Source organism: Desmodus rotundus, chromosome 2 (genome assembly GCF_022682495.2).
Source record: "Desmodus rotundus isolate HL8 chromosome 2, HLdesRot8A.1, whole genome shotgun sequence".
NCBI classification, from domain to species: domain Eukaryota; kingdom Metazoa; phylum Chordata; class Mammalia; order Chiroptera; family Phyllostomidae; genus Desmodus; species Desmodus rotundus.
The window spans coordinates 153889298-153914666 of record NC_071388.1 but is presented as its reverse complement, the minus strand read 5'-3'; the positions used below and the strand labels follow the sequence as shown (position 1 = coordinate 153914666).

At 35.7% G+C, this 25369-nt stretch overlaps 1 protein-coding gene across 1 annotated transcript in view; it reads left to right on the top strand.

Annotated features, from left to right (window-relative positions):
- The window catches only part of TTC21B (tetratricopeptide repeat domain 21B), a 71607-nt gene that overhangs the window by 20767 nt on the left and 25471 nt on the right, over positions 1 to 25369 (top strand). Inside the window, exons 12-21 of the mRNA XM_024579869.3 lie at positions 1678 to 1807; positions 6161 to 6318; positions 7763 to 7987; positions 9461 to 9699; positions 11946 to 12018; positions 12617 to 12727; positions 13421 to 13559; positions 17527 to 17633; positions 23411 to 23599; positions 24666 to 24776. Of these exons, the coding sequence (XP_024435637.2) occupies positions 1678 to 1807; positions 6161 to 6318; positions 7763 to 7987; positions 9461 to 9699; positions 11946 to 12018; positions 12617 to 12727; positions 13421 to 13559; positions 17527 to 17633; positions 23411 to 23599; positions 24666 to 24776 (1482 nt within the window). The remainder of the gene's footprint in view (positions 1 to 1677; positions 1808 to 6160; positions 6319 to 7762; positions 7988 to 9460; positions 9700 to 11945; positions 12019 to 12616; positions 12728 to 13420; positions 13560 to 17526; positions 17634 to 23410; positions 23600 to 24665; positions 24777 to 25369) is intronic.

Genomic DNA, 25369 nt, shown 5'->3' with positions numbered 1-25369 from the left:
ATGTTAGTTCTTCACTGAATGTTTGGTAAAATTTACCTGTGAAGACATCTGGTCTAGGGCTTTTGTTTGTTGGAAGGTTTTTGATTACTGCTTCAACTTTACTAGATGTACTCTGTATGTTCAGAATCTCTGATTCTTCCTGATTTAGTTTTGGAAGATTGTATGTTTCTAGGAATTCATCTATTTCACCCAGGTTGTCCAGTTTGTTGGCATATAGGTGTTCATAATATTTTCTTACAATCCTTTGTATTTCTTTGGTGTCAGATGTTATCTCTTCTCTTTCATTTCTAATTTTACTTTTTGGGTCCTCTCTCTTTTCTTCATGATGAGTCTGGTTAAAGGTTTGTCAATCTTGTTTATCTTTTCTAAGAAAAAGCTCTTGCTTTCATTGATTTTTTGTATTTTTTTAGACTCTATTTCATTTATTTCCTTTCTGCTCTTTATTGTTTTCCTTTGGAAAAATTTGACAGATACATGCCAAAGAAATGGAACTAGACCACCCTCTTATACCTCACATAAGAATAAACTCAAAATGGGTTAAATAATTAAATGTTAGATTCAAAACTGTAAAAATCCTAGAAGAAAAACACAGGCAGTAAAATCCAGGGCTAGAGGGATTGACCAAAAAAAAAAAAAGAGAGAGAACTCATGGATGTGGACAACAGTGTGGTAGGTGACTGGCAGGGGAGGAGTATAGGTAGAGGATGAAGAGGGTATAGGTTGAAGATATCGGGGATAAATGGTGATGGAAAAACATAAAATAAAAAGAAATTGAAGTATTCTATGCATCAGTGGTCATATTCTGAAAATCTTTTTGAGCACACATTTTTTGTGCTTCAACATAGTGAGAAGATGTGACACTTTTTTGTCAGTAAGAGTGGCTTTGGTGGTCACTACAGAGGCCATCCTCCAGTTAAGAATATGTATGTGCGGGGTGAAGGGGCATCGTCCTTCAGGTAAGGAAACAGCACTGATAGGGCATAGCAGGGAGAATGATTGTTCAATATTTAAATTCTGAGATAACATTTCTAAGTTATGAGTGGATAACTGCTGGGTAAAGATTGGTTTTAAAAAACAGTAAACAAATGGCCTAGTTCTTCTTTAGTTATAAATATCATATTTGTTATTAATGAAAAAAAAAATCGAGGTCCTGTGACATGCCAAGCAGGAAAGTGAGAATATGAAAATATGATTCAGTTGGTGCAGTACACGTGAGTGTGTTCTACCTTTAGATTCTACTAGGAAAGCAAAATCTGAATTGTCTAAGAGCTGACCTTGGATTACTCTTGGGGGTAGTGCAGATTATTGAGCTGAGTAAATCACAAGGCAGGTTTAAAATGAGAACTTCCATTGCCTTGACACTCAACTTCAACAAGAAACTCTACCTCTTAGTTATCTTTCCTTTGAATGAATGTTCCGTTCATATCTGAATGAGTAATTGTATAATAATTTTATAGTTATTTTTCTGAAGAAAGCCATTATTTAACAGTCTCTTCATAGGTCTCAGGGAAATAAATTAATATTAATCAAGCAAAGACATTTGACAATAAATAGAATAAGAAAAATTTTAGAAAAATATGTGGTTTTGGTATCCACATTACAATTAATTTGTGTTTATTTTTAGCTAAATGCCACCAATAAACTTACAAAAGTGACCTGCTAATTTGTTTCGTTTAGCCTGCAAGTCCTGGGCAGCCCCTTTCTCCACTTCTCGGACGTTGTATGTCAGTCCTGGAGACTGTAGTAAGAACCGTACCAGGTCTTCTGCAAGCTGTCTTCCTGATAGCAAAAGTGAAATATTTGTCGGGTAAGGTATACCTTAAAAGAACCTTTATATTATGATGTTGATAAAAACCCCAATATAAAGAAACTAAGGATTTCACATATATGGATAATAGTCACATAAAAGGCACATTTTACATGTGCATAGATACCCAACTTTTATGCAGAGTAAAACTGCATAACTTGGCTTAACTACTTAATTTTTTCAAATTTGTTATAAACTTTTGTGGTTCAAGTGAATAGTTGGGAATGTACAGTTCTACCACTTTTTTAAAAGTCCATCCCATAGTACCAGTGTCTGCCAGTGATAATTTAGTCTTTAATCCATAGTTCTTAACTCATCAGCATAACAAATGTGTGATGTTTACCAGGTTTCAGGCCCTAATAGAATTTCTTAATTCCTATTTAGTTTCTGTGACTGGTTACATACAGCCAAAAAAATAACCAACTAACCACCATTATAACCTCATCTTTTGTTTTTAGAGTTAATACTCCTTTTATAAAAATTATTTTATTGTTTTCAATTACAGTTGTCTGCATTTTCCCACCACCAATCTCCCCACCCCAGCCAAATCCACCTCCCTCCCTTGCTTCCACCCTCCCCTTGGTTTTTGTCCCTGTGTCCTTTATAGTATAGTTCCTGAAAACCCTTCCCCCCAATGGCCCCTCCCCCCACCCTTCTGGCTATTGTTAGATTGTTCTTAATTTCAATGTCTCTGGGTATATTTTGTTTCCTGTTTTCTTCTATTGATTATGTTTCAGTTAAAGGTGAAATCATATGGTATTTGTCCCTCACTGCCTGGCTTATTTCACTTAGCATAATGCTCTCCAGTTCCATCCATGCTGTTGCAAAGGGTAGGAGCTCCTTTCTTTTTCTGTGCTGCATAGAATTCCGTTGTGTAAATGTACCATAGTTTTTTGATCCACTCATTTACTGAGGTTGACCTCAAATATTATGAGGTTGCTTCCAGCACTTGGCTACTGTAAATTGTGCTGCTGTGAACATTGGGGTGCATAGGTTCTTTTGGATTGGTGTTTGAGGATTCTTAGGGTATAATCCCAGCAGTGGAATTGCTGGGTCAAAAGGCAGTTCCATTTTTAGTTTTCTGAAGGAAATTCCATACTGTTTTCCACAGTGGCCACACCAGTCTGCAATCCCACCAACAGTGTAATAGGGTTCCCTTTCTCCACAACCTCTCCAACACTTGTTTGTTGATCATCTTTTTAGGACACAAATATATTTATGATATATTCATAAAAACAACTATCATCTGGTACTTAACATATGTACCTTTGCTGGCTGAATGTTGTGCTAAATAAATAAGTTTATAAAGTCCTAAAAGACAGAAACCAACTTGAAAGTATTCTCATAAACAGTTATATCCTATACATAATGGAAACAGTTAAGAGATTTACTTTACTACTTTTTTGGATGACAGTTTTAACTTTAAAAAAAAGACCTACGTAATCTCAAAAGCTTGTTTCATCTCTAAAGTACTCTGGTTGTGAGAAATGACTCTATACTACTTTCTTCCAATTGAGTTCTACTACTGAACCACATGATATTTGTAGTTTCTCCCAATTGGAATCAAACTAAGACTTTGAATTCAGATTAATTTATTAAACATTTATTATTTACTTTGAAATTTGATATAAATAAGTTTCATTATAGTTATACTTGATTGCCAGACACTCTAGGAATGAAAATCTCATATATTAACCATTTTTTTTAAAAAAGAGAAGCCTGAAATAATTTGAAATGTTGCTGGTGTTGCTGAAATTGTCAAAATTCATTCAGGTTTATGTGTCTTATGCACAGATAAGCCAAGCACTGAGCAGCTGGTGCTTGGAGGTAACGAAAGTTTTATTGATTTGGCCAAAGCAAGAGGACAGGAGAGTAAAAGCTCTCAAGTCTATCTTCCCCAAAAAGCAAAAGTAGGGACTTTTATGCAGCAAGGGAGTAGAGAGGGGGGCCTTTGAGGGAACTTTGGGAGAAGTCTGTTTTTTCAGTCTTAGATAACACCTGTGTAACCAAGTCTTTTGGGCAACAACAGGTGGTCACAACTTTCTTAAAGGCATCCATTCCTTCTGTAAAACAGACTCATACACTCTCCTTGTGAAACTAGATTTATCTCCTCCTGCTTGACAAAGAAACGGTACATCAGCAACTTACTGTCATATTGTGAGAACAAGGGGTACTGGGCAGCTGGGGTCTGACTACACTGGCATGTGTCTCAGTAACAGTATTCTTGCTAATGTGCCAACTGCACCGGCTACCTGGATCTGGACCAAACTTCACAAGTTAAGGCCGTAATCCTGCATCAGAATGCCCTCACTGTAGAGACCAGCACAGTTTGGGGCCACCTGCACTTCTGACTAGCTGGCTACAAATTTCAGGCTTCCTACCCCATAAGGTTTGAGAGTTTACTAGAATGGCTATACTTTCAGTTAGAGTTTTATTATAACAAAGGATACTAATCTGAACCAGCAAAAAGAAGAGATGCACAGGATGAGGTCTGGGTGGGTCCCAATGTGGTTTCCATTGTCCCCTCCCTGTGGAGTTGGGACACATCGACTTTCCGACACAGCACTGGATGACAACACCTACAGAACACTAGCAGCCATGGAAGCTCACTCAAGGTATGGATTGAATCATTGGCTACTGATTCAACTCAGTCTCCAGTTTCCCTCCTCCCAGGTCAGGTTGATAGCACTTGGCTCAAAGCCCCGCCCTCTAATCACGTGGTGGGTGTTTGTGAGGTGGCCAGCCCCCATCCTGAGATGTCATCACAAACTCAGGGCCCACCGCAAATAACAAAGACAATTCTATTGGTGAAATTCCAAGATTTAGAGACTTCCTCTCAGGAACCTTGGAAAAAGGACAGCAGTATTCTTTGTAACACAAGACCCTTACAAAAACAGGCCACCAGACAGCGATGGCTTTTGTTTTCTTTCAGGAGGAGTTGGACTGCTCTGGGATAAGAATGTGATAGTGATGTGATCTTTGTTTACAAGGTCATCCCCCCCCCCCCCCGCCCCCACAGCAATGACCCATTTCTCTATTTTTTAAATACTTAGTGGCCTTCTAAAGCTAACTCTACATTTTCTTCCCCTTGCTTTAAAGGAAACAAGTTCTGATCTTAATTATTGATATATTCCTCATTTTCTTCACTTTTTTTGCAAACCTGATTCCATGTACTTTCCCCCTGGGTAATAACCTCTTCATTCAAGTTACCCCCTCAATCCTCCTCTCTCCTAAAAGAACTCGGGAATGGTAAATCACATGCAGATTTATTTGCTTAACCTTCCCATTTCTTTTCTGTCTGCACAGCTCTTGAGTGTTGGATTGCATTGCAATGAAGAATCCAGTATTTGTTATGCTTAATGGTTAATGGACAAATTTTGACACTATATTTAATAAATTGTGTGCTAGCACAACCAAATTTTTGTCCATTAACCCTCTGTCTCTGAGGAAAAATGTTTTGTTTAAATGGTTTTGTATTATAAATAGCTGAGCCTTTGGGAACTGGAAGCCCTGACTGTAGCTATTTTGTCTGTTGAGGTGGCAGGTAAGGTTAAGGAGAGTAATTGAACAGAAAATAATTTAGGATCTGTTCCCCAATTCTCCTGATAAAGTTGAATGTGAAGTTGGCCTGGCTGTACTTCCCTAAGGCCAACTCACGAGACAGCTAATGCAGACCACGTGTCTGTCGTCCAGAGGAAGGGCCTTTTCATACCCCGTCCACCAGCCCAAGGCAGAGTCCACCCGTCCAGTTACTTTAATCTTGGCCATTTGCTTTTATTTTAAGACTCCCAGATTTATAGTGGGTGTGTTTCAAAAACCTTTGATATTTCAGCTGGTATTTAAAGGCATTTTAAATGTAAAACTCGTATTTCTAAATCTCTGGACTACATCCTCATACCTTTTTGTAATTTTATGGACAGCAATAGCACTTCTAGCCAAGAATGATAACTAAATTTTCTTTGTTAGTGTGCCACTATGCCATTCTACCAATTTAAATTTCTGTATTTTGCAGGACTCACTTTAATGAAATTGTAAATAAAACTTTGTTTGACAAGGAAAATAAATGTACATTTACAGGTCTCTCAGTAACAGTGGTGACTGATTCCGATCTTTTACACACTTTCTCTACTTTGCTCTTCATGACCAATCACAGTGGTGGTACAGGTGTACTCTGATTTACAAGTACATTCTTTTATGCAGATGAAAAAGAAATTAAACCATGGTTTTATGAGCAGAGGACTTAAGTTCAAACACTGGAACTGTTCATAGACTGACTACTTTCCTTCCCCTTCCCTCTCAGATCTGCAGCTCTTAATCACTTCATTTATAAGAGCGCCTTGTTTCCCTCATTAGGTGATATTGAAGCAGCTTATAATAACCTGCAGCACTGCCTGGAACACAATTCTTCTTATGCAGATGCTTATCTCCTGATGGCTCAGGTTTATTTGTCTCAGGAAAAATTTAAATTGTGTTCGCAGTCTCTTGAACTTTGTCTGAGCTATAATTTTAAGGTAAGTATTCCAGACTCAACTGGATAAGACGTATCACCCGCCTTGAATCTTTAGCAAATGTTTATGTATTCAATTATTTTTTATTTTAGCCTTTAATATTTTGCTAATAAATGCATTTTTAATAGAAAAGATTTTAGATTCACAAGCAGTAAGAGAGCAAATGGAAGCAACTGTGGTATAGTTAAAAAAACTATGGACTCGGCAGCGAAGACCACATGTCTCTCTCTGAACCTCAGTTTTCTATACAACCCATAATACCCTGCAGTTATAGTGAGCATTAAATGCATAGTGAAAAAATATAAAAGTAATTATAAACTGTAAAGAATGCCAAATATTTTTTATGTATAAGTATTTTTATTTTATTACCTGTTCCCTTCTTGAACCTTGGATTTTAATAACTTTTTTCTAGATTCATCATCAAAGAATGCTTAGTAATTTTGAAACTTAGCATGTGGTTTGAGGATGTAAACACGTTAGATTCCTATCCGAGATATTCTGTGATACTTCCCATATCCCTCAGCATTAGGGAGAAGCCTGGCTTCAGCTGCTTCCTGAACTACCTCTAGCCGTGGGCGACTGACTGCCTCAAATTTTCACTTGGGTTCACAGGGTCTTGAGCCCCACCATATGAGAATCTGTCAGTGGATTTGAGAATTCAAGGTCCAAGCAATGTTTGTAGACAATAATACCTGCTTCTTAGGACAGTAGTTCTCAAGACTGGTGGCACAACAGAACCCCAGTGTCGGTACTTCACCCTAATCAATGAGAATCTCCAAGAGAAGAGAGAAGCGGGAGTATTTACCCAAAGCTCACGGGGAACTAAGGCTTAGAACCACGTAAGGTGGACTGCAGCTGTCCCAGATGGCTTACGCTGCTACTTCGCCTCATTCTGGATTACCTTCCCTTTGACCCCTCCCTCACTCATTCTGTTTTTCTGTATGCAGTGTTGCTAGCCACAGTAATGACAGAGAAGATTTGTTCCATGTTTCTGAATAGCACCAAATGGTAAAACCACTGTTTGATGAAAGTATCCTCAAATTTTTAATCTTAAAATTAAAAAAATAAAGGAAGAAACTTTGTTTCTAGAAATCTAATAACTATATCAGTACCCGAAGTTCCAGATAAAGAAACTCCTTTCCCGAAAACTCAAATAATTTTTTAGACTGTATTTGCTGGCCTCACACACTTTGCTTTCATTTTCTGTTCTGTCACAGCAGAGGCACTTAATTAACTGGGTTGTCATCCGGGGAAGCTGGGTAGTGGCAGGTTTCCTGAATTGGATTTAATACAATAAAGGATGAGAAAGTTAAGAAAAGGACAGAAATGGACCTTATGTTACAATCACAGGCTGTCCTCAAAGATACTATTATTTTATTGTTTGATGGACTCTATGTATTGGTGTGTAAGCACTGTAAGGAAGTATTTCTGAATATTACTTTTTCAGGTGAGAGAATATCCTTTATATCATTTGATAAAAGCTCAGTCACAAAAGAAAATGGGAGAAATAGCAGAAGCAATTAAAACTCTGCATATAGCAATGAGTTTACCAGGAATGAGGAAAATTGGAGGTTCCTCAAAATTGAAATACAAAACCACAGAAGTTGATGCAGGTCATCGTTTATCAATCTTTCTTGAGCTGGTGGAGGTTCACCGTTTAAATGGAGAACAGGTAGGTCGAGTTTGAATTCCATGGCATAGATCTGAACTTTTTGGTTCAAATACATACTTATGTTAATAGGAAATAAAAAAGCTAAATTTATACCCTTGACCAAAGGGTAAAATTTAGAAATTTTATTTCTCATTACTTTTCACAAAATGGTGTACTTCCCACAAATCATGGACTTTTCTCAAGCCCCTGAAGTTAAACATATTTTGCACTTGGAAGGTGTTAAGTATTATTGTGCGTAGTTGGCTACTATGAAAGGCAATAACATAACACAGCATAACATATGTAAATAACAATATAATTTAATATATATTATGAAATGTGTTAATATATAATAACATATTATAATGTATGATTACCTTGGCTACCATGAAAGGTAATAATATAATATGGCTACAATTCTGTGAATTCCTAAAAGGATTCACACATACATACACACAGGTACTACCGAAATAAAATGAAAGTACCAACCTGAAATTCTAATAGTTGAGAAAATTTAAAAACCACTGGATGAATAACAGCTTTGATAAACTCATAGGACAGTCATAAAATCACATACTCTAAAACATAATAATACAGATGGGTAGATGAATAGATAGTATGTAATTTTGAGAGAATTCAAGAAAATGAATTTAATGTCATCGATACCTGATTTTGTATTAATTTTCATATTTCATTGGAAGTGAAGAAGGCTCTATATAGATACTTGCCAAATCTCAATTTCTATTTCACTAGTAAATTAACATAAAATACATTTAAATAAGAACCAGTTCTACCATAAATAGTTGATTTGAAAGTGCACTATTTTTTTTCACATTTCTGAAATCTGAATGTTTTATAATCTCTAGGGTTGGGTTGAATCTTAAATGGCATTTTAGATTCATTGAGGTATAAATTTGGAACTGAGGTAATATACTCACCTGAGGATAACAAAAATGATGCCCTGGCATAGGAGACCAAGTAGTCGGCTACTGAATGAAGAGCCATCGGGTGCAGTGGGTGACTGGCCTAGGTCCCATCAACGAGGCAGTAGTGAACATGGCTAAGAATTTAGGCTTTGGAGGAAGGCTGCCTGAGTTTGAATTCTGATTCTATTATTTTTTAACTTCTTAACTCTCTAAATCTCAATTTCTTTACTGCAAGATAGGGGTTATAAAAGTAACTACCTTACTGGGGTTTTTTTTTTTTTTTTGAGAATTAAATAGGTGCAAAATAAATGTTTATTAAATTAAAGTAGTGGTGACTCTTGTGTAGCAACTGCTATTGTCTCATTTATGAAAACACTTTCCAGCTAACAAATGTCGTCTGAATTTGGTTTCTGAGTTTAGTTTTAAATTTTTGTGCTTTTCAAATCAATATTGCATGAGTATCATAACCATCCTCACATTTATTGTTCATGCTCTTTTAGTAGAAAATCCCCATTTCTAGTGTAATTTGTTGAATATTTTGAATGTTATTCTGATGTCATTCTTACAGCATGAGGCCGCAAAAGTGTTACAAGATGCCATCCATGAATTCGCTGGGACATCTGAAGAACTGCGCGTTACTATTGCTAATACAGACCTAGCTCTGGCCCAAGGAGATGTTGAGCGGGCTTTAAGCATGCTTCGGAATGTCACAGCCGAACAGACGTATTTCATAGAAGCCAAAGAAAAGATGGCAGATATCTACCTGAAGCATAGAAAAGAGAAAATGTTATATATCACTTGTTATAGGTAAACGATTACTTTAGCCCATTATATTTTGATACATTTACCTTCTACAATTAATTGTCAAATTTACATTTTACTAATAACTGCTTTATGGGTACTTTATAGATCCTTGCCTTCGGGTTCTCGCTTTCATGCCCTACGACCAACCACAATCACTCTACCCAAGTTATTCACTGTCTCTAAAACATAAAACATAGTAATTATGATCACTTCAACCTGTGGCTGACTCTGATTTCTCAGCTGTCTTCCTCATTGGATATTATTTTTAAACACTGAATCTTCCTGTTTGGAGAGGGAAAAACAACAGTTGATATATTTTAATAACTTAAGAAAATTACATAATGTAACAACTATTCAGGGGCCAGATGGTCATGTTTAATTATTAATGTAATAGTTACAGCAAAAGGAAATTATGGCTTAGTATACACCACACTAAGGTGTGGGTTACAAATTTTCCTTGGTGAAAGGACAGTGGCTTTAAAAGTTACATTCTCATGCCCTTAGGAGTTCCTGGGACACAGAGCGCACGCGCCCACAGACACACACGCAAGGTTGCTCTTACTCTTCTCCCTAAACAACAAGATAAACACACAAGCACATGCTGCACATAAGAGAAAATTAAAGGTTTTATCTCTTGAGGACATAGTAAAAGGCTGATGACTTAAGTCATCAAACCAAGTCAAATTGGTTCATCTATGTTATATACATACCAAAGCTCAGAAATCTCAGATTCTCTGCAGGTGCTGAGGGATTCAAAGAAATTGAGCAGCAGCCCTGTATGGATGGATGAACTGGAATTCCTACGTCATGTCTTCTAGGTTGTTTCCTAAAAATCAGCACTAACTGTCATCTCTAATGATGAAAGCATTTCAAGTAGGGTTGCTTTGTTTGAATGCAGTATAATGCAGCAGTTAAAAGCATAAGTTTTTTGTTTTGGGCAGATCTGACACATTAGTCGTAGACCTAAACTCAGCATGACCTATAAATTCAGAATAATAATTACCTTTCTTGTAGAGTTTTTGACAATTAAATGAGGTAATGTGTGTTAAAGATTTAGCATCACATTATTATTGAATTAACATTGGTATTTTGACCGTTAGTAGTTCAATTTTGCTGGTAAAAAATCAACAGCAAGTGTTGAAGTAGAAGACAGCATGTATCTTTTAAGGTAACTCATTTCAGCCCCTGATTAATGCCATGCATATCAGTGCTCAAGACACAGAAGACAGTAAGTGGTCCACCCCCCCACCAGCCTCTCATTGTTTGGTACCTTTATTCCCACATCATTTCAGAATTAAATGTAATAGGAAATATATGAGGTCTGTCCAAAAAGTATCTAGCCGTGTAATATGAAAAATACAGACACTTATTGAAGATCATACTAGATACGAGAAACATTGTACTTAGGACAATGATGCCTCAGTCCCCTTCAAAGTAGGCACCTTGGGACTTCACACAATTCTCCCAATCTCCATTGGCTGCCCTGTCATAATTTCCTGAATCTCCTCAATGGTCTGAAATCTCTTTCCTTTCAAAGGTGATTTTAGTTTTGAGAAATGCTAGAAGTCACGGGTCGCTAAATCTGAGCCGTAGGAGGGCTGAGTCACCTGGGTGATTTGGTGTTTTACAAAAAGTCTCTGCACAAGACATGATGCATGAGTGGGCATGTTGTGGCGATGAAGCTGCCCATCGCCAGTTGCCCATGGCTGCGGCCTTCTGAATTATCCGAATAGTTTGCGTGGAGGAATGTTCAAGCCTAATGCAAAATTTGATGTAGAGTCATTGCTCTACTCAGTCATTTTGAATGCAGTGACCACACAGTACACATGCTCACTCAACAGCATCTACTGCCCCAAGGGACCAGTACAGTGAGGTCGTCACTGTTCACGTGCGCACTCCAGCCCTCTCTCCTTGGCTGCCAGGTTACACTGATGTCGTACAAACCATTCTAGTTATATTAACAATGGTTGGAATTTTTCCTGACCTGTGTTTCTGGATAGAATTTGGCCACTTCTATGTATTCTGTTTCCTGCATTTTAGAAAATGCAAAGATTTAATGAACAAATGAGTGATCTAGCATAAACAGTCTGGGTGTGGGTGTGGCTGGGTTTTTTCCTATGATATTACACTGTTGCATATGTTGAAGGTACTCTGAAGGGGATTAGTTCATTGAAATAAGCGAGCTTACCCTTTATTGTTTAGAAGCTATTTGTATTCAACATACTAAATAGAGTTGGTCTGATTTCCAGAGAAATTGCTGAAAGAATGCCCAGCCCTCGTTCTTTTCTTCTCCTTGGAGACGCATACATGAATATTCAAGAGGTAAAGTTTCTGATGCTACTGAACTTAGGTTTTAAAATATTTCTTTGTGATTAGTATAGCATTCTATTAAAAGGAATTTGGTTTTTTTTCTTAAAGAATGTTTACTTCATGAAAGGAGACAACCATCACAATAAAAGAGTTTTTTTTGTTTTCAAATTTAGATCCAATAATTCAACACTTGTTATTTAAAATATAGATCATATCAGAAGCAAGAGTCTCTTTTAAACAGAAAGGTGAAGAAAACTGTTGACTCTGATGGTGTTTTCTTTAAAGGAAGTCAGTCTTCTGACTACCTGGCTTTTATGAAGGCTGCCAGAAATGAAGAGTCCAGAAGCCGTCTCCTAGTTCTCACATTATTATTATTTATGAAGACAAAGGAGCAATTAACGGGGGGTGGGGCTTATACTGATTGCTTATACCTGTTCTAGTAACAATCATTTCTCCGAAGTTATTAAGGTTTCTGCACTTAAACATGTGCTTTATTAGTCTTACTAAGTATTCCAAACGAAAAACGTAATCCCGTGAATAAAATGTTGCCGTCAGTGGGCTCCAGCCAGGCTGCTGGTTCACAGCCTACTTTTCTCTCTGTCAACATCAGCCTGAAGAAGCCATAGTAGCATATGAACAAGCACTAAATCAAAACCCAAAGGATGGAACACTGGCAAGCAAAATTGGGAAAGCGCTTGTGAAAACGCATAACTATGCAAAGGTAAGTACTTTGTACTTTAAAATCTATCTACTGGATCAAGTTTTTCAAACTTTGCTCTGTGAGAGGCCCTTCGTGAGCACTGTGCGTACCTTGATGGTGGTAAATCTCCAACTTGTGCCCACGAACTATAATTTGTGCTAAAGACTTTCTCATATCTCACATTCCTGCTCGCTGCATTTTGCAAAGACTGTTTGCACTAAAGTTTACTTCAGGCTTCATCTTACACCTAAATTCTTATCACGAAGTCGGGTATGATAAACTTGCTATTGTTCACATCTGTTATATGAACAAGCGTAGTGGATAGATATCCTTTCTGTTGAATGAAGTTTGTAAGCCATGTGCTTTGAGGACTGGGGTTTCTTTTCCCCAGTAGAGAGATGTTTGCTCTGTTCCTGTTAACTATTGAACATACACACAACAGCTCACAAGTTTATTAGCTTCTGGGCTACAACCAGAAAAAAAATACTGCCAAGCACTGCTTTTCAGCCACTCATTCAAGAAATGCTCGTTGTCTTGTGTGATGTTTGATTCTCTAAGAAAGTGGTGTACTTAACTGATACTGCAGGTCCATGCCTAGGCTTCTCCTTGGTTATTTTCAATTACATATAGATTTGAAATCCATGTATTAAGTACCTATGCTTGAATGCCATCCTCATTGCCCTTGTTTCCTAACAAAAATGGGATTTTGTTTAGGCAATCACTTACTATGAAGCCGCACTGAAAAGTGGACAACAAAATTATCTTTGCTATGACCTGGCTGAACTGTTACTGAAATTGAAATGGTATGACAAAGCAGAAAAAGTTCTTCAACATGCGCTAGCTCATGAACCGGGTATGACAGTCTTCCTGATTTGAAAGAAATCTACACCTGATATATCTGATCAATTTTTTTTTATATTATATAAGTGTCCTTTTGTGTTCCCAGTGTTTTATAGATGAAGTTGGTTATGTCATTGACCAGAATGTCACTCTACCAAAATAAGATACTTGAAAAATCTATAACAGATTTATGAAATAGTTAAGTGTGTTATAGAAAGATACTTTACTTTCCAAAATAATGGAAAGGAATGTTCTTTTAAATTGCAACTGTGCCTGTTGTTTAAACAAGTAAACACTTTCATAAGGTTTTTAAAAAATTCACTATGAAAGAATATAATGTGTAAGGCCCTGGTTTCTCCTATGAATTCTACTTGTCCTGTTCTCAAACTATCTCCCTAGAAGTAACCATTTTTGTGTGTTAATGTATACTTTATCTGTATGTAAATATATAATTGTAATATACATAATTTTTTTCAAAATATATCATTCTCCTGGCTCTGCAGTGTGTTCACACACAGTATGTCACAGAGATAGTTTGATGTTGGGACATTCACATCACTCAATCTACTGGCATCATACCATGGTGTAACCCCATAAATTACTTCACTTTCCCCAGTTATTGCACATTAAATTTGTTCTCAAATCTTTTTGGGAGTATAAACCATGGTACAATGAATGTTCTTGTATCTCATTTGTTGATATACACTTCCTTATATTTCTTAAGAGCAATATGCTAAGTCAAAGGCTATGTGCATTTTAAATTTAATTGGAAACTATCAAATTGCCTTATTAAAGTTTGTACAAATTTACTTTTTAAAGGTCTTTATTTTTACTAAAATCTGGTATTTGCTCATTGTCAAAATTTAAAGATTAGAGAAGTGAATGAAAGTTGTGTCCTCTCCTACTCTCCAGAGAAATCTACATTTAACAACTTGTGTGTCATCCCGACTGGCCTCTCTGCCCCTGTCTCTCCTTATCTTTTTCTCACACACAATTAGCTACTACTCATGCTCTACTAAAATGGGATCATATTACACCTATAGGTTTGTGGTATGCATTTTTCATTTAATAACTTTTATCCGTTTTGGCAAATATAGCTCTTCTTTATTTTTTTAGCATAGGTATTCTAACATATATTGACATCATAATTTATTTGATGAATCCACTATTGATAGATATTTAAATTGAAGAAAAGTTGGCCCTGGCCAGTGTGGCTCAGTTGATTGGGCTCCTCCTGCAAACTGAAGGGTCGCAAGTTTGATTCTCAGGGCACATGCCTAGGTTGTGAGTTCTGTCCCCGGTCAGGGCATGTGTGAAAGGCAGCCCATCTATGTTTCTCTCTCCCTCTCTTTCTTTCCCTTCTCCTCTTTCTAAAATCAATAAGCATGTCCTTGAGTGAGGATAAAGAAAATAAAAATAAAAAATAAATAAATTGAAAAAAAGTTGGAGACAATACTGAAACAAAATTCTTGTTTATATACCACTGTGTACTTCCTGGAATTGAATCTTGCCACATTGTTCTTTCTTAAGGGTATAAATGTGACAACATAATTATTTATAGAAAAAAAAACCTTCTAATTTGCATTTTTTGTTGACTAAGTTTAAGCATTATTTTATGTCTATAGATCATATTTAATTCTAGGAATTATCTATTCATCCTTTGTCTTTAATTCTTTATCTATTATTCATGTTGCCGATGTTTTCTTCCATGCTGTTCTTTCTTTATCACACTTATCATTTCCTTTGTCAAATAGAACATTTAATTTTCATATATAATACCTGCCAGTCTTTTCCTTTTTTGACTTCTGAATTCCTTGTCATGCTCAGAAAAGCTTTCCTGATCCTAATATTATAAAAACAGTTCCTTATATTTTTTGGAATTTTTGTACATATTTTTAATTTTTATAATGAAGAACTTGAATCCACATAACGATTCTTACAAGCTATATAGTTTTCCAAATGGATAGCCAATTACTTCAGTTCAAGTTATTGAAATATCACTTTTTCCTATAATAAAGTTTTTTTTATAATATGACTCTGATTCTTGGAATCTTTGCTTTGTTGCACTGATTTATTTTCTTTCTTTTGCCAATACCATGTTCATTGTAGCTTTAAAATATGTTTGGATACATGATAAAGCAAGCCCTCTCTAAATGTTCTAACATTTCCAAATTGATCTTTTAATTTAAGTTGGATGAAGTTGGTGCTTAAATTCTACTAATTTTGAATGCATTTACTATATAAATTGTTACTGGTTCCATAAAAATATTTGCAAAGGTCTGTCCTACTTTGCTTAAAACACTGAAGATGGCCTTAAATGTGGATTTTTGAAAAGGCTGTAGAGGAGAGATTCAAGTAGCATGTTTTACATATATTGAGTGTAAGTATATTATACTAATGTAATATAAATACTTTCATTTAGTAAGTGTTTGCTGAACATACCCTATGCTGCATTTAAATGCCTTTGTGTGTGTTTCATTATATATTATTTCATGAATACTCTAATGAGTCTTTGAGGCAAATATAATTTTCCCCATTTTTAAATTAGCAATCAAGACTGAGTGTTGGTGATGTGCCAGGTTCACCTAGCTGACAAATAGCACCTGGGTTCCAATAAACATCTTAAAGTCAGCATGTCTAAAACCTCATTCCTAATCTGCTTCCCCGCATCTGTTGTACTTGCAGCCTCGTTCATCTCAATAACTTCATCCTTCATTGCAGTTGATAAGAGCCAGAATCCTTGCCTTCACCCTGTTATTGAAATCTTCTTGACTCTACCTTCCAAATATATTCTGGTTTTTACCATGTGTCCCTGTTTCTACTGCTTTCACCCTTGTCCAAGCCACCATCATCCCTTAAGTGGGTTAGGACAGTAGCCTCCCAGCTGGTCTCCATGTTTTCATCCTCACACCCCACACCTCTCGCCACAGCCTTTCTCCACCCAGCAGCGTCACCGAGCCTTTTAATCCATGTAAGTCCGATTATGTCTGTACAAGCCCCCTTGTGACCCAGTTCCCTCAGAGTTGAGCCAAAGACTGCACAGTGGGTTACACAGCCCTTCACCTGCGCTGCGTTGCTCCTCGGACCTCGCCTTCCCCCTGCTCTCACCGGGGTTGTCGCCTCCTTGTCCCACCTGAGAGCTTTTCTTGCCTATTAATGAGCAATAGCAAAACCTGCCTCTCAGGTTGACATTTCAAAGAAATAGTTTATATAAAACCACTTCCAGCAGATTGTGGCACAGACCATGTGCTTGATAAATGGTGAAACAAATGTATTTCTGTTAATTATCTAAGGTTCTTTTACTACTCTTAGATCACAGAGCTATGAAATTTAAATTGCACTTACCACATGCCAGACTTTATTTTAATTACTTTGCATGTTAACTTATTTCTTACTTAATATATTTAAAGATTTTACAGAACCCTGTGAGGCAGCTACTATGATCTTCCCTCTTCTCAGATGGAAAGGAGGCACAGAACCATTGTTCACAGTGCCTTGTTCAGGTTAAATAGCTAGTCCATGAAGTAGCGAAATTTGGAACCAGACTGGTTGGCATCACATCGGTGTTGTTAATGACTGTGCTTTATTGCTTATAAAGTATTTATTATTTTAAAAACAGTTTCTTCTTCATTGCATGCAGCAACTACATCTTTTTTAATGACTTCAAGAAAAAGAAGTTTTTATATAACAAGTATGAAAATTGAAATTATTAGCTGAGTTGTTACATTGTTATTTCTAAATATATACCCTAAGAAAAACCTCCAGTTGTTATCCAGTTCTTTAACATTTCTTCCAGCCAGTTTTTAATCCTATTGTTTTTTTAATTTGGCCATTCTTCAGTTAACTGACTGAAAAATTTTTAATTTTACTCACTATTTTTCAAAATTATTCTTTCTAAAGACCACTTTTAAAACTGGTAGAAAATGTAAACGTTTATTTAAAATTAATATTTTTCCCCAATGTTTTCAATTCATTCATAGTAAATGAACTGTCAGCTCTCATGGAAGATGGACGTTCTCAAGTTCTTCTGGCAAAAGTTTATAGTAAAATGGAAAGACCCGGTGATGCAATCGCTTCGTTACAACAGGTACAAATGTGTGTGTTTGTGAGCATGGTCGTGGGGTGGGAGATGGGTGCAGAAGGGAATGTGCCACATCTAAGAGTAAAACAATCTCTTCTGACCCATCAGTCACAGGAAATAAGTCAAAACGGAAAGAAGGTTTGAATGCCTGTGGATTGTACTGTTTAAATATATTATTGCTAATTATTTTAATAGGGAAGTTGATATTTTTAATCCTGTTTTACACCTGAGGAAGCTTGTTTTAAAAGCTTGCCTGAGGTCACATGACTGGTGTCATAGGCAGGATTTGAACTTAGTTTTTTTTTCTTGTATCTTCTTTAATTTCTTTTAATGTTTTGTGGTTTTCAATGTAGGGGTGTTACACACTTGTTCTTTGAGGTATTCCCTAAGTAGCTGATTTTTTTAGATGATTTTTCAACTTCTAGTTTGCTAACAGTCTTTTTATGAATTAAATTTTATTTTAAATCACTTTCTGCATCCATCAGGATGGTCATGTGACTCCTCTTTTTTTTTTTCTGTTATTGTGGTGTACCAAATTGATCGATTTTCAAATGTGAGGTCACCCTTATATTCCCGAAATATATGAGACATTTTTGTAATTTTTTAAACAATAATGCTTTAAAATAATAATAATAATATTTAAAGATATTAGCTAATATTTTGTTCAAGATTTGTACATCTATGTTCATGAGAGAGATTGGTATATAAACTGATGCTCTTTTAAAATCATTGGGACCTCAACGCATCTCTGATAGAATATTTTTATTAATGGATCCAACATCTATAGTTGATCTCTGACTGATCATTTTAAAATTTCTTCTTATGTTAGTTTGGGTAGCTATATTTTTAAAGTAATTTTTCATTTCATTAAATTGTCAAGTTTATTGACATATTTGTTCATTATATCTTATCTTTCGAATATCTGAAAATGCTGTAGAAATATCCTCTTTCATAGTCCTAATATTGGTAATTTTATTTTCCTTCTATTTTTAATGATCAGTTGTGCCAGGGGTTTATTATCATACTATTTTCAAAGAACCAACTTTTACCTTTCCTGGCTTCATTAAAATGTTTTCTTTTTACCTCATTTACTAGTTTTTTCCTACTTTTCTTTGATTTGGTTTGCTGATCTTTTTCTAGAGTATTGATACAGTATTTTAGGTAATAAATGGGCTGGGTTAGCTTTTATTCTTATTCATTTAAGCTATTAAATTTCTTTTAAGGACTGCTTTGGCTACATCCCACAAATTTATTATTATTCAGCTTATAATATTTCCTCATTTCTACTTTGATCACTTAAAAGGGTTATTTAAAAGTTTAGTGTTCAATTTCCAGGCAGTTCCAATTTTATTGTTACCTTTTTGATTCTGATTTATAGTTTAATTCCAAGGTGGTCAAAGACATACTTTGGATGGTTCAGTTCTTTGAAATTTGTTAAAGCTTGCTTTATGTCCTACTTTATAATCAGTCTTGATAAAGGTTCCATGTGGGTTTGAAATAACATGTTTCTGGCATTACTGAGTTCAACATGTGCCTTGTAGGTCAAGTTTGTTAATTGATTTGCTCCACATCTTTTTTGAGCTTGAAGTAGAACATAGAGCATCTCATTATTTTTGCTTTCCAGAATACCACACTACTTGCCATTTTTGCCATTTTCATGTACCTAGAAGAGTTCTGCAGCCTGCAAGTAATTTATCAAATGTTTTTGGTTTTGACCTTTAGCTAACAGAAAATTATATATATATATATATATATATATATATATATATAGTGGCCTGTGTTTCAATGGCAATGTTCAATAACATTTTTGTTCTAGTAATTAATGAATTGAACTTGGACTCTTATATTTCTGTGATACCCATTTAAGCTTAAGATTTTATTGAAGTATGTAATCTTCAACAGTGCTAATATCTTACCCTTAATTGTTAGTATACTTTATCCCTATATTTTAATTGCATGAGGGAGAATTGCACCTAACCGTAGATTAGCTCCTGTTAGCTACAAGGGAAGGATAATTTTAGTAAGTTTACACTGTTAAAACATTTTAAAAGTAAATTTGGCTTATTTTATCCCTTCATAAGTAATAGTGCCCGTTGCCCTAGTTTCACGAGCCTCTGTGTTCTGTCAGCAGACACATCAAGCAGCACGAAAAAAAGAACAAACAGTGTACTGTGACTAGACCGTGCCAACAAACCAGGTCTAATTATTTAGAAGCTTATATGTTATGATATGGGGATTATTCACCTTTAATACAATTTGAAGAGCCACCCAGTTTTCCCAGCTATAACATTCTCTGTATTCTGAGCTCCAGAAAGACATATTTTGAAATATAATTCAAACAGAAACTTACAAGTATAGTCAAAGTTTTGACCTTTTAAATTCACTCACTCAGCACCTATTTATTGAGTTTAATTTTCCGCATCATAGAATTTAGGAGTTCCATCATAGTATTTTTGTGCAGCTGCTACACTTTTAGGCAGTGACAGGATGCAGGAGGCACATTTCTTCATCCCTCTAACCCAACTTTCCTGCCTTATCGCCACTCACGCTTGCATAGGTTCCTCGGTAGCCTCCTACCTGGTCCCCATCCTCTTTCAATGCTGTCTTATTCCAGGCAGTTCTCCACAGCACCATGGTGATCCTTCTAAACTGCAGACCGGCTTTGTCACTCCTTTGCTTACAAACACATAGTAGTAGCTTCCTAAGGCATCTAAGGACAAAACATAAATTATTTAAGAGGCTTACCTGTTGTAATCTCTATCTTTCCAGCTCTTTTTCCTTATAATTCTTTGATCAACAATAGTAACCCTGATAACTCCTAATGCCTGTACTCCATCCCATCTTTCTTTCTCCCAGATTCACTAGGATATAAACCGGGCATTCTTCAAATCTCACCTGACCTCTAAGAGTACGTTTTGTTTCTTACCGTGGCAACCAGTATTTTTAAGCCATAAAACTCCTCACGATCTGCCATAATTATTTTATCTTTCTACTAAAATTCCAATTTCCATGAGTGTAGACAAAGTCCCAGTAAATGCTTGCCTCAAAGTAGGTCCTATTAGTTTCCTGTGTTGTGTAATAAATTAGCGCAAATTTAGTTGATGAGAATAATACACACTAATTTGCTCAGTTTCTGTGGGCCAGGGATCTGGGTGTGACTTAGCTTGGTCCTGTACAGATAGATGTCTAGACGGTCAAGGTACGACCTAGCCTGGGTTCTCATCTGGAGACTTTCAAGCTCACATAGGTTATTCGTAGAGTTCATTTCCTCAAGGTTGTAAGATTTAGGGCTCTGGCTTCTTGTTTGCTTCTTGTGGGCTGAAAGCCACCCTTAGCTCTGAGAGAGGTGCCTCAGCATTTTGCCTGCTGGGCTAGCCAATCTGGCCACTTCTTCAAAGCCATCAGGGGAGAAAGTCTCTAGAGTGAGTCTGCGAGCAAGGCAGTCTTATATATTGTCATCAAGGGAGTAACATTCCTTCAGATTTGCCATATTCTCTCGGTTACAAGCAAGTTACAGGCTCCACCTCACACAAAGAGAAGTGATTATACAGGGAGTGAACGCCAACAGGGGTCCAAACAAAAATCTGTGTACCACGATGGGTGCTTGAAATTTTTGTTGAATGACAAATGAAATCATAGATTATTTTAATATTTTAATTGTAGGAAAAATTACTTTTTAGTAAATTATATTTTCTGTGAAAAAATCTAAATAAATGTCATAAAACAAAAATCTAAATCTATGTCATAAAACATTTAACAATTTTATGACTTTGTAAAATTTTAATTGATAAGTATGACTACATTTATTTTTACTTCTTTCACTTAATATTCCTTTGTGTGGATTTTTCTAGCATGTCTATGTAGCTCCATCTTCATCAATATAAAAAGTAATATTCTATTCTGGTTTTAATGGTATATTTTATTTTGATATGGTTTTCAGTAAGATAAATACATAATAAGGCTATTCAAATACAAAGGGAAAATTAAGAATCTATGAAATTTTGTATATATAAACTTCATTCTACCCAATGGCTTTAGGTAATTTACAAGAATATATATTATAAAATAGGGAATGGGGAAGTAAATGCATTGGCAATCAAAGTTAATATAGTTATTTTAACACAAATTAAATGAAGTCTCTGATCTTTCTGGAAACCAAGGAAGAACAAAGGGAATGGTATAAATTTTTCAAGAACGTTTTATTCTGTATGAAAATAGTTTTTAATGATCATTGCATATATTTGCTTACAGAAATTGAACATTATTTTATGAAATGTCTTTAAAAGAAAATGCAAAAATCTGTTGCTCAAAACAATGTTTCTATTTACCTTTAAGAAAGTCACAAAGCATCACTAACTAAGTAAAAGTGTTTCTCTTGGAAGTTAAGCTAATGAAGCTCACATATTTAACTCTGTAGAGATTTATTGATATAGAGGTAAAACTCAGACTATTTAAGGAAAGAATTGTTCATCTTTTCGACCTAGGGTGATCATATAATTTATCATTCAAGCCTTTTGAGAGGAAAAGAAAGCAGAATTATTAATTAAGTTGGCACAATAGATGCAAAAGGTTGTTGCGAGGTGGAGAAGTACAATTATCCTATTTATACCATTGTTTTAGTTTTTTGACTTTGTATTCAAGTACATGTGCATACATGCAAAGCCATGCACACAGATATATGCATATAAACACATTGTATACATATACAATGTACACACACATTATATATACACACACACACACACACACACACACACTTTATAAGTACAGTAACAGAACCAAAATAAAAACTTCATGAAACAGTACTAGCATTTACCACTTGCTCTATACACTAATATTTTCTAATCCTTTCTTTATCATTTCTGGAAGAATGCATATTATGATTCCCTAAATTCATATTATGACCTGTGGTTCCAAAAAATACTCAGCTTTAGACCATCTTCATTAAATGCCAGTTGTCAACCAACATTTTGACAGGGTCTCAAAAAGGGCTCCCTGTGTGTAAACACAATGTGTGGCAGATGGCGAACATTTACTGTCTGTTACATGAATGCTTGAGTGCATTAGTGAATGATTAGCTCCAAGTTAAATTTTGTTGTGCAGGCTTAAAGCATAGTAGTTCTCTGTCACTTATTAAAGGAAGGCCTCGTTGTGTCAGAAAACAGATGTGTGGGTAGAAAGGCTGATGTTCTTCTAATTTAGCAAACTCCTCTATATTCTTACCCTGAGGAAGGCCCCTTCCTTCTTTCTGGGTGTCTGTGCATAACGTAGAACCATATATATACACACGCCATCGATTAGCTGTTTTCCATTATTAGATATTTGAGTTGTTTTCAATTCTTTTTTGTTTTTGTTTTGTTGTTGTTTCTTTGTTTTTACAACATATAGCAGAATGTTTTTCTTTATAACAAATACCCTGTTTCCTTTTTATTGTAAGTAATTTCCTCAGTACTTTCCCAAGAGTGCAACAACATTTTTTCCAAATATTTGTTTTATGGTTGCATGTCGTCCTTAGTGAGCTTCCTGTACATAGCCTTGTAACATTGGGGAAAGATCCAGTAATTTTTAGTCCTTCATTTGGAAAGTATGGGCATGGTGGCTCATTTGCAAACAAGTGCATGTTTAAGACCTCAATTAAGACTTTCTTTGGATCAGGCTATTAGCTGGAGGGCCAGTAGTGCTTAAATAAATCTATAAAACTTATGCTATGTGCCCATTATTGAGAATTGTTTAATTTCTGTTTCTTTTTTTAAAGTTTTCTTTTTATCCTTATTTTCTTCTAGGCTCGAGAGTTACAAGCTCGGGTGCTAAAACGTGTTCAGATGGAACAACCAGATGCAGTTCCTGCTCAGAAACATTTAGCAGCTGAAATTTGTGCAGAGATTGCAAAACATTCTGTTGCTCAGCGAGACTATGAAAAAGCAATTAAGTTTTATAGGGAAGCGCTTGTTCATTGTGAAACAGATAATAAGGTCAGTACCTTTATAAAATTTTAAGCACCTTTTATTCCAGATGTTGACTAATTTCCCCAAATGTAAAAGTTTATTAATAAAGATTTGAAAAGAAATACAACAAAAATACAAGTTAAAAATTAATAGTTTTTATAAATTCAAAATACTTGTATGATGTCTTTATAATATGAGGATCTAAAAATTATTATGAAATAAGTGATGTAAATCTGCAAGGACTTTGATTTTTCATATTCATTTGTGTTTTAATAATCACTTTAAAATAATTTCTCAGTCTCAAATAATCTGGTTGTAGATAATCAACTTAGGTTGCTAAACAGCTATTGTAGTATCCTCTGTTTTTCCATTGCTGTTTGGTGTTGGATATGCAAAAATGACTAGATTGAATCTCTTACCTCAAATGCACAGTGACAATACATGACTGGTTATATAAAGTAAAATGTTATTTCTCAGATAGACAATTGATAGATGATTAAAATTTTTCTTAAATATCTCTAATAAATAGCTAAATACTTAAATAGGTGATATAGAAGAAAAGGCAATCATATTCTAGAATTTAAAGTTTAGGATTGAGCATTTTGAAATTAGTACAACTCTTTCAGATGTAAGGCAAAAATAACCTTTATTAAGGTATAAAGCAACAGATAACCTTATTCAATGATGGCTAAAGGACCTATAATTCTAGTTTTAAATATAAAGCATGCCTTAGGAATTATCTGCTTTGAGCTTTTTATTTTTACACATGAGAAAACAGGTTGTGAGAGGTAAGAGGGACTTGGCCCCATCATGGAAAAGCTTGGACTAGAATCTGATCTCCTGATTTAAGACCAGTGTTGTTTTCATAGTGCTTTGTGTCTCCCGACTTTTCAGGTAAGTTTCCACCTGTTTTTCCTTTTTTCCCACAGTGTAAGAGAAAATAAAGATGAGCATGCCTATAGTTTTCCTACTACCATGCTTGGCATTTTTCTTCTGATGACTTTTGATCAACTGAAGTTTAGTCTGTGTCCAGACATTCGCCTCAGTCACCATTTATTCCAGTTTCTCGCTAATCTGTCCCTTTTGTCTGTAGATGATGTTGGAGCTGGCACAGTTATACCTGGCACACGATGACCCCGACGCCTGCCTGCGTCACTGTGCTCTCCTTCTCCAGAGTGACCAGGACAATGAAGCTGCCACCACGGTTAGTGTGGGACTTCAGTGCTAAAGAGGCGGCTGTGTTTTCCATTCCATGGGGGAGTTTCACATTTCAGCCCATGAAACCAGCACTAGATGAGAGGCCTGGCTCACACTGGCTTTTGGAAAAAATAACATTTTTAACATTATTAGTACATTTTACCAGAGAAAACAAGGAGTCTTTTTATTGTATAGGAATGGTAAACTTAGTTTTCTACATAAGGCCTGACTTGCCATCATGGGCCTAGTTAATTTTTCTCCATGCCTAAGAGGATGCGTGGTCAGGAGAAATTCGTGTGGTAAGGCCGTAACTTGCGAAAGACTAACTTTTTAAGTACTTAGACATGCTGGACTAATTTGTAAGTCTTCACAGGTCTTTTGGAGTTACAGAAAAAATACTTCATTTATTGTCCTAAGATGTTGTGCCTTAAATAGAATTTCATTTTTCTTTCTCATTTTTACTGGAGTTAGGCTATTGGTTAGCTTTTCCAACAGCTCTGTAGCTGACAGTTTGTGAGGTTTATGCAGTCATTACTGTAACTAAAAAGAAACAGAGTCTCCCTTTTAAAATATATAAAAGAAAATCTCATTAGGTCTTGC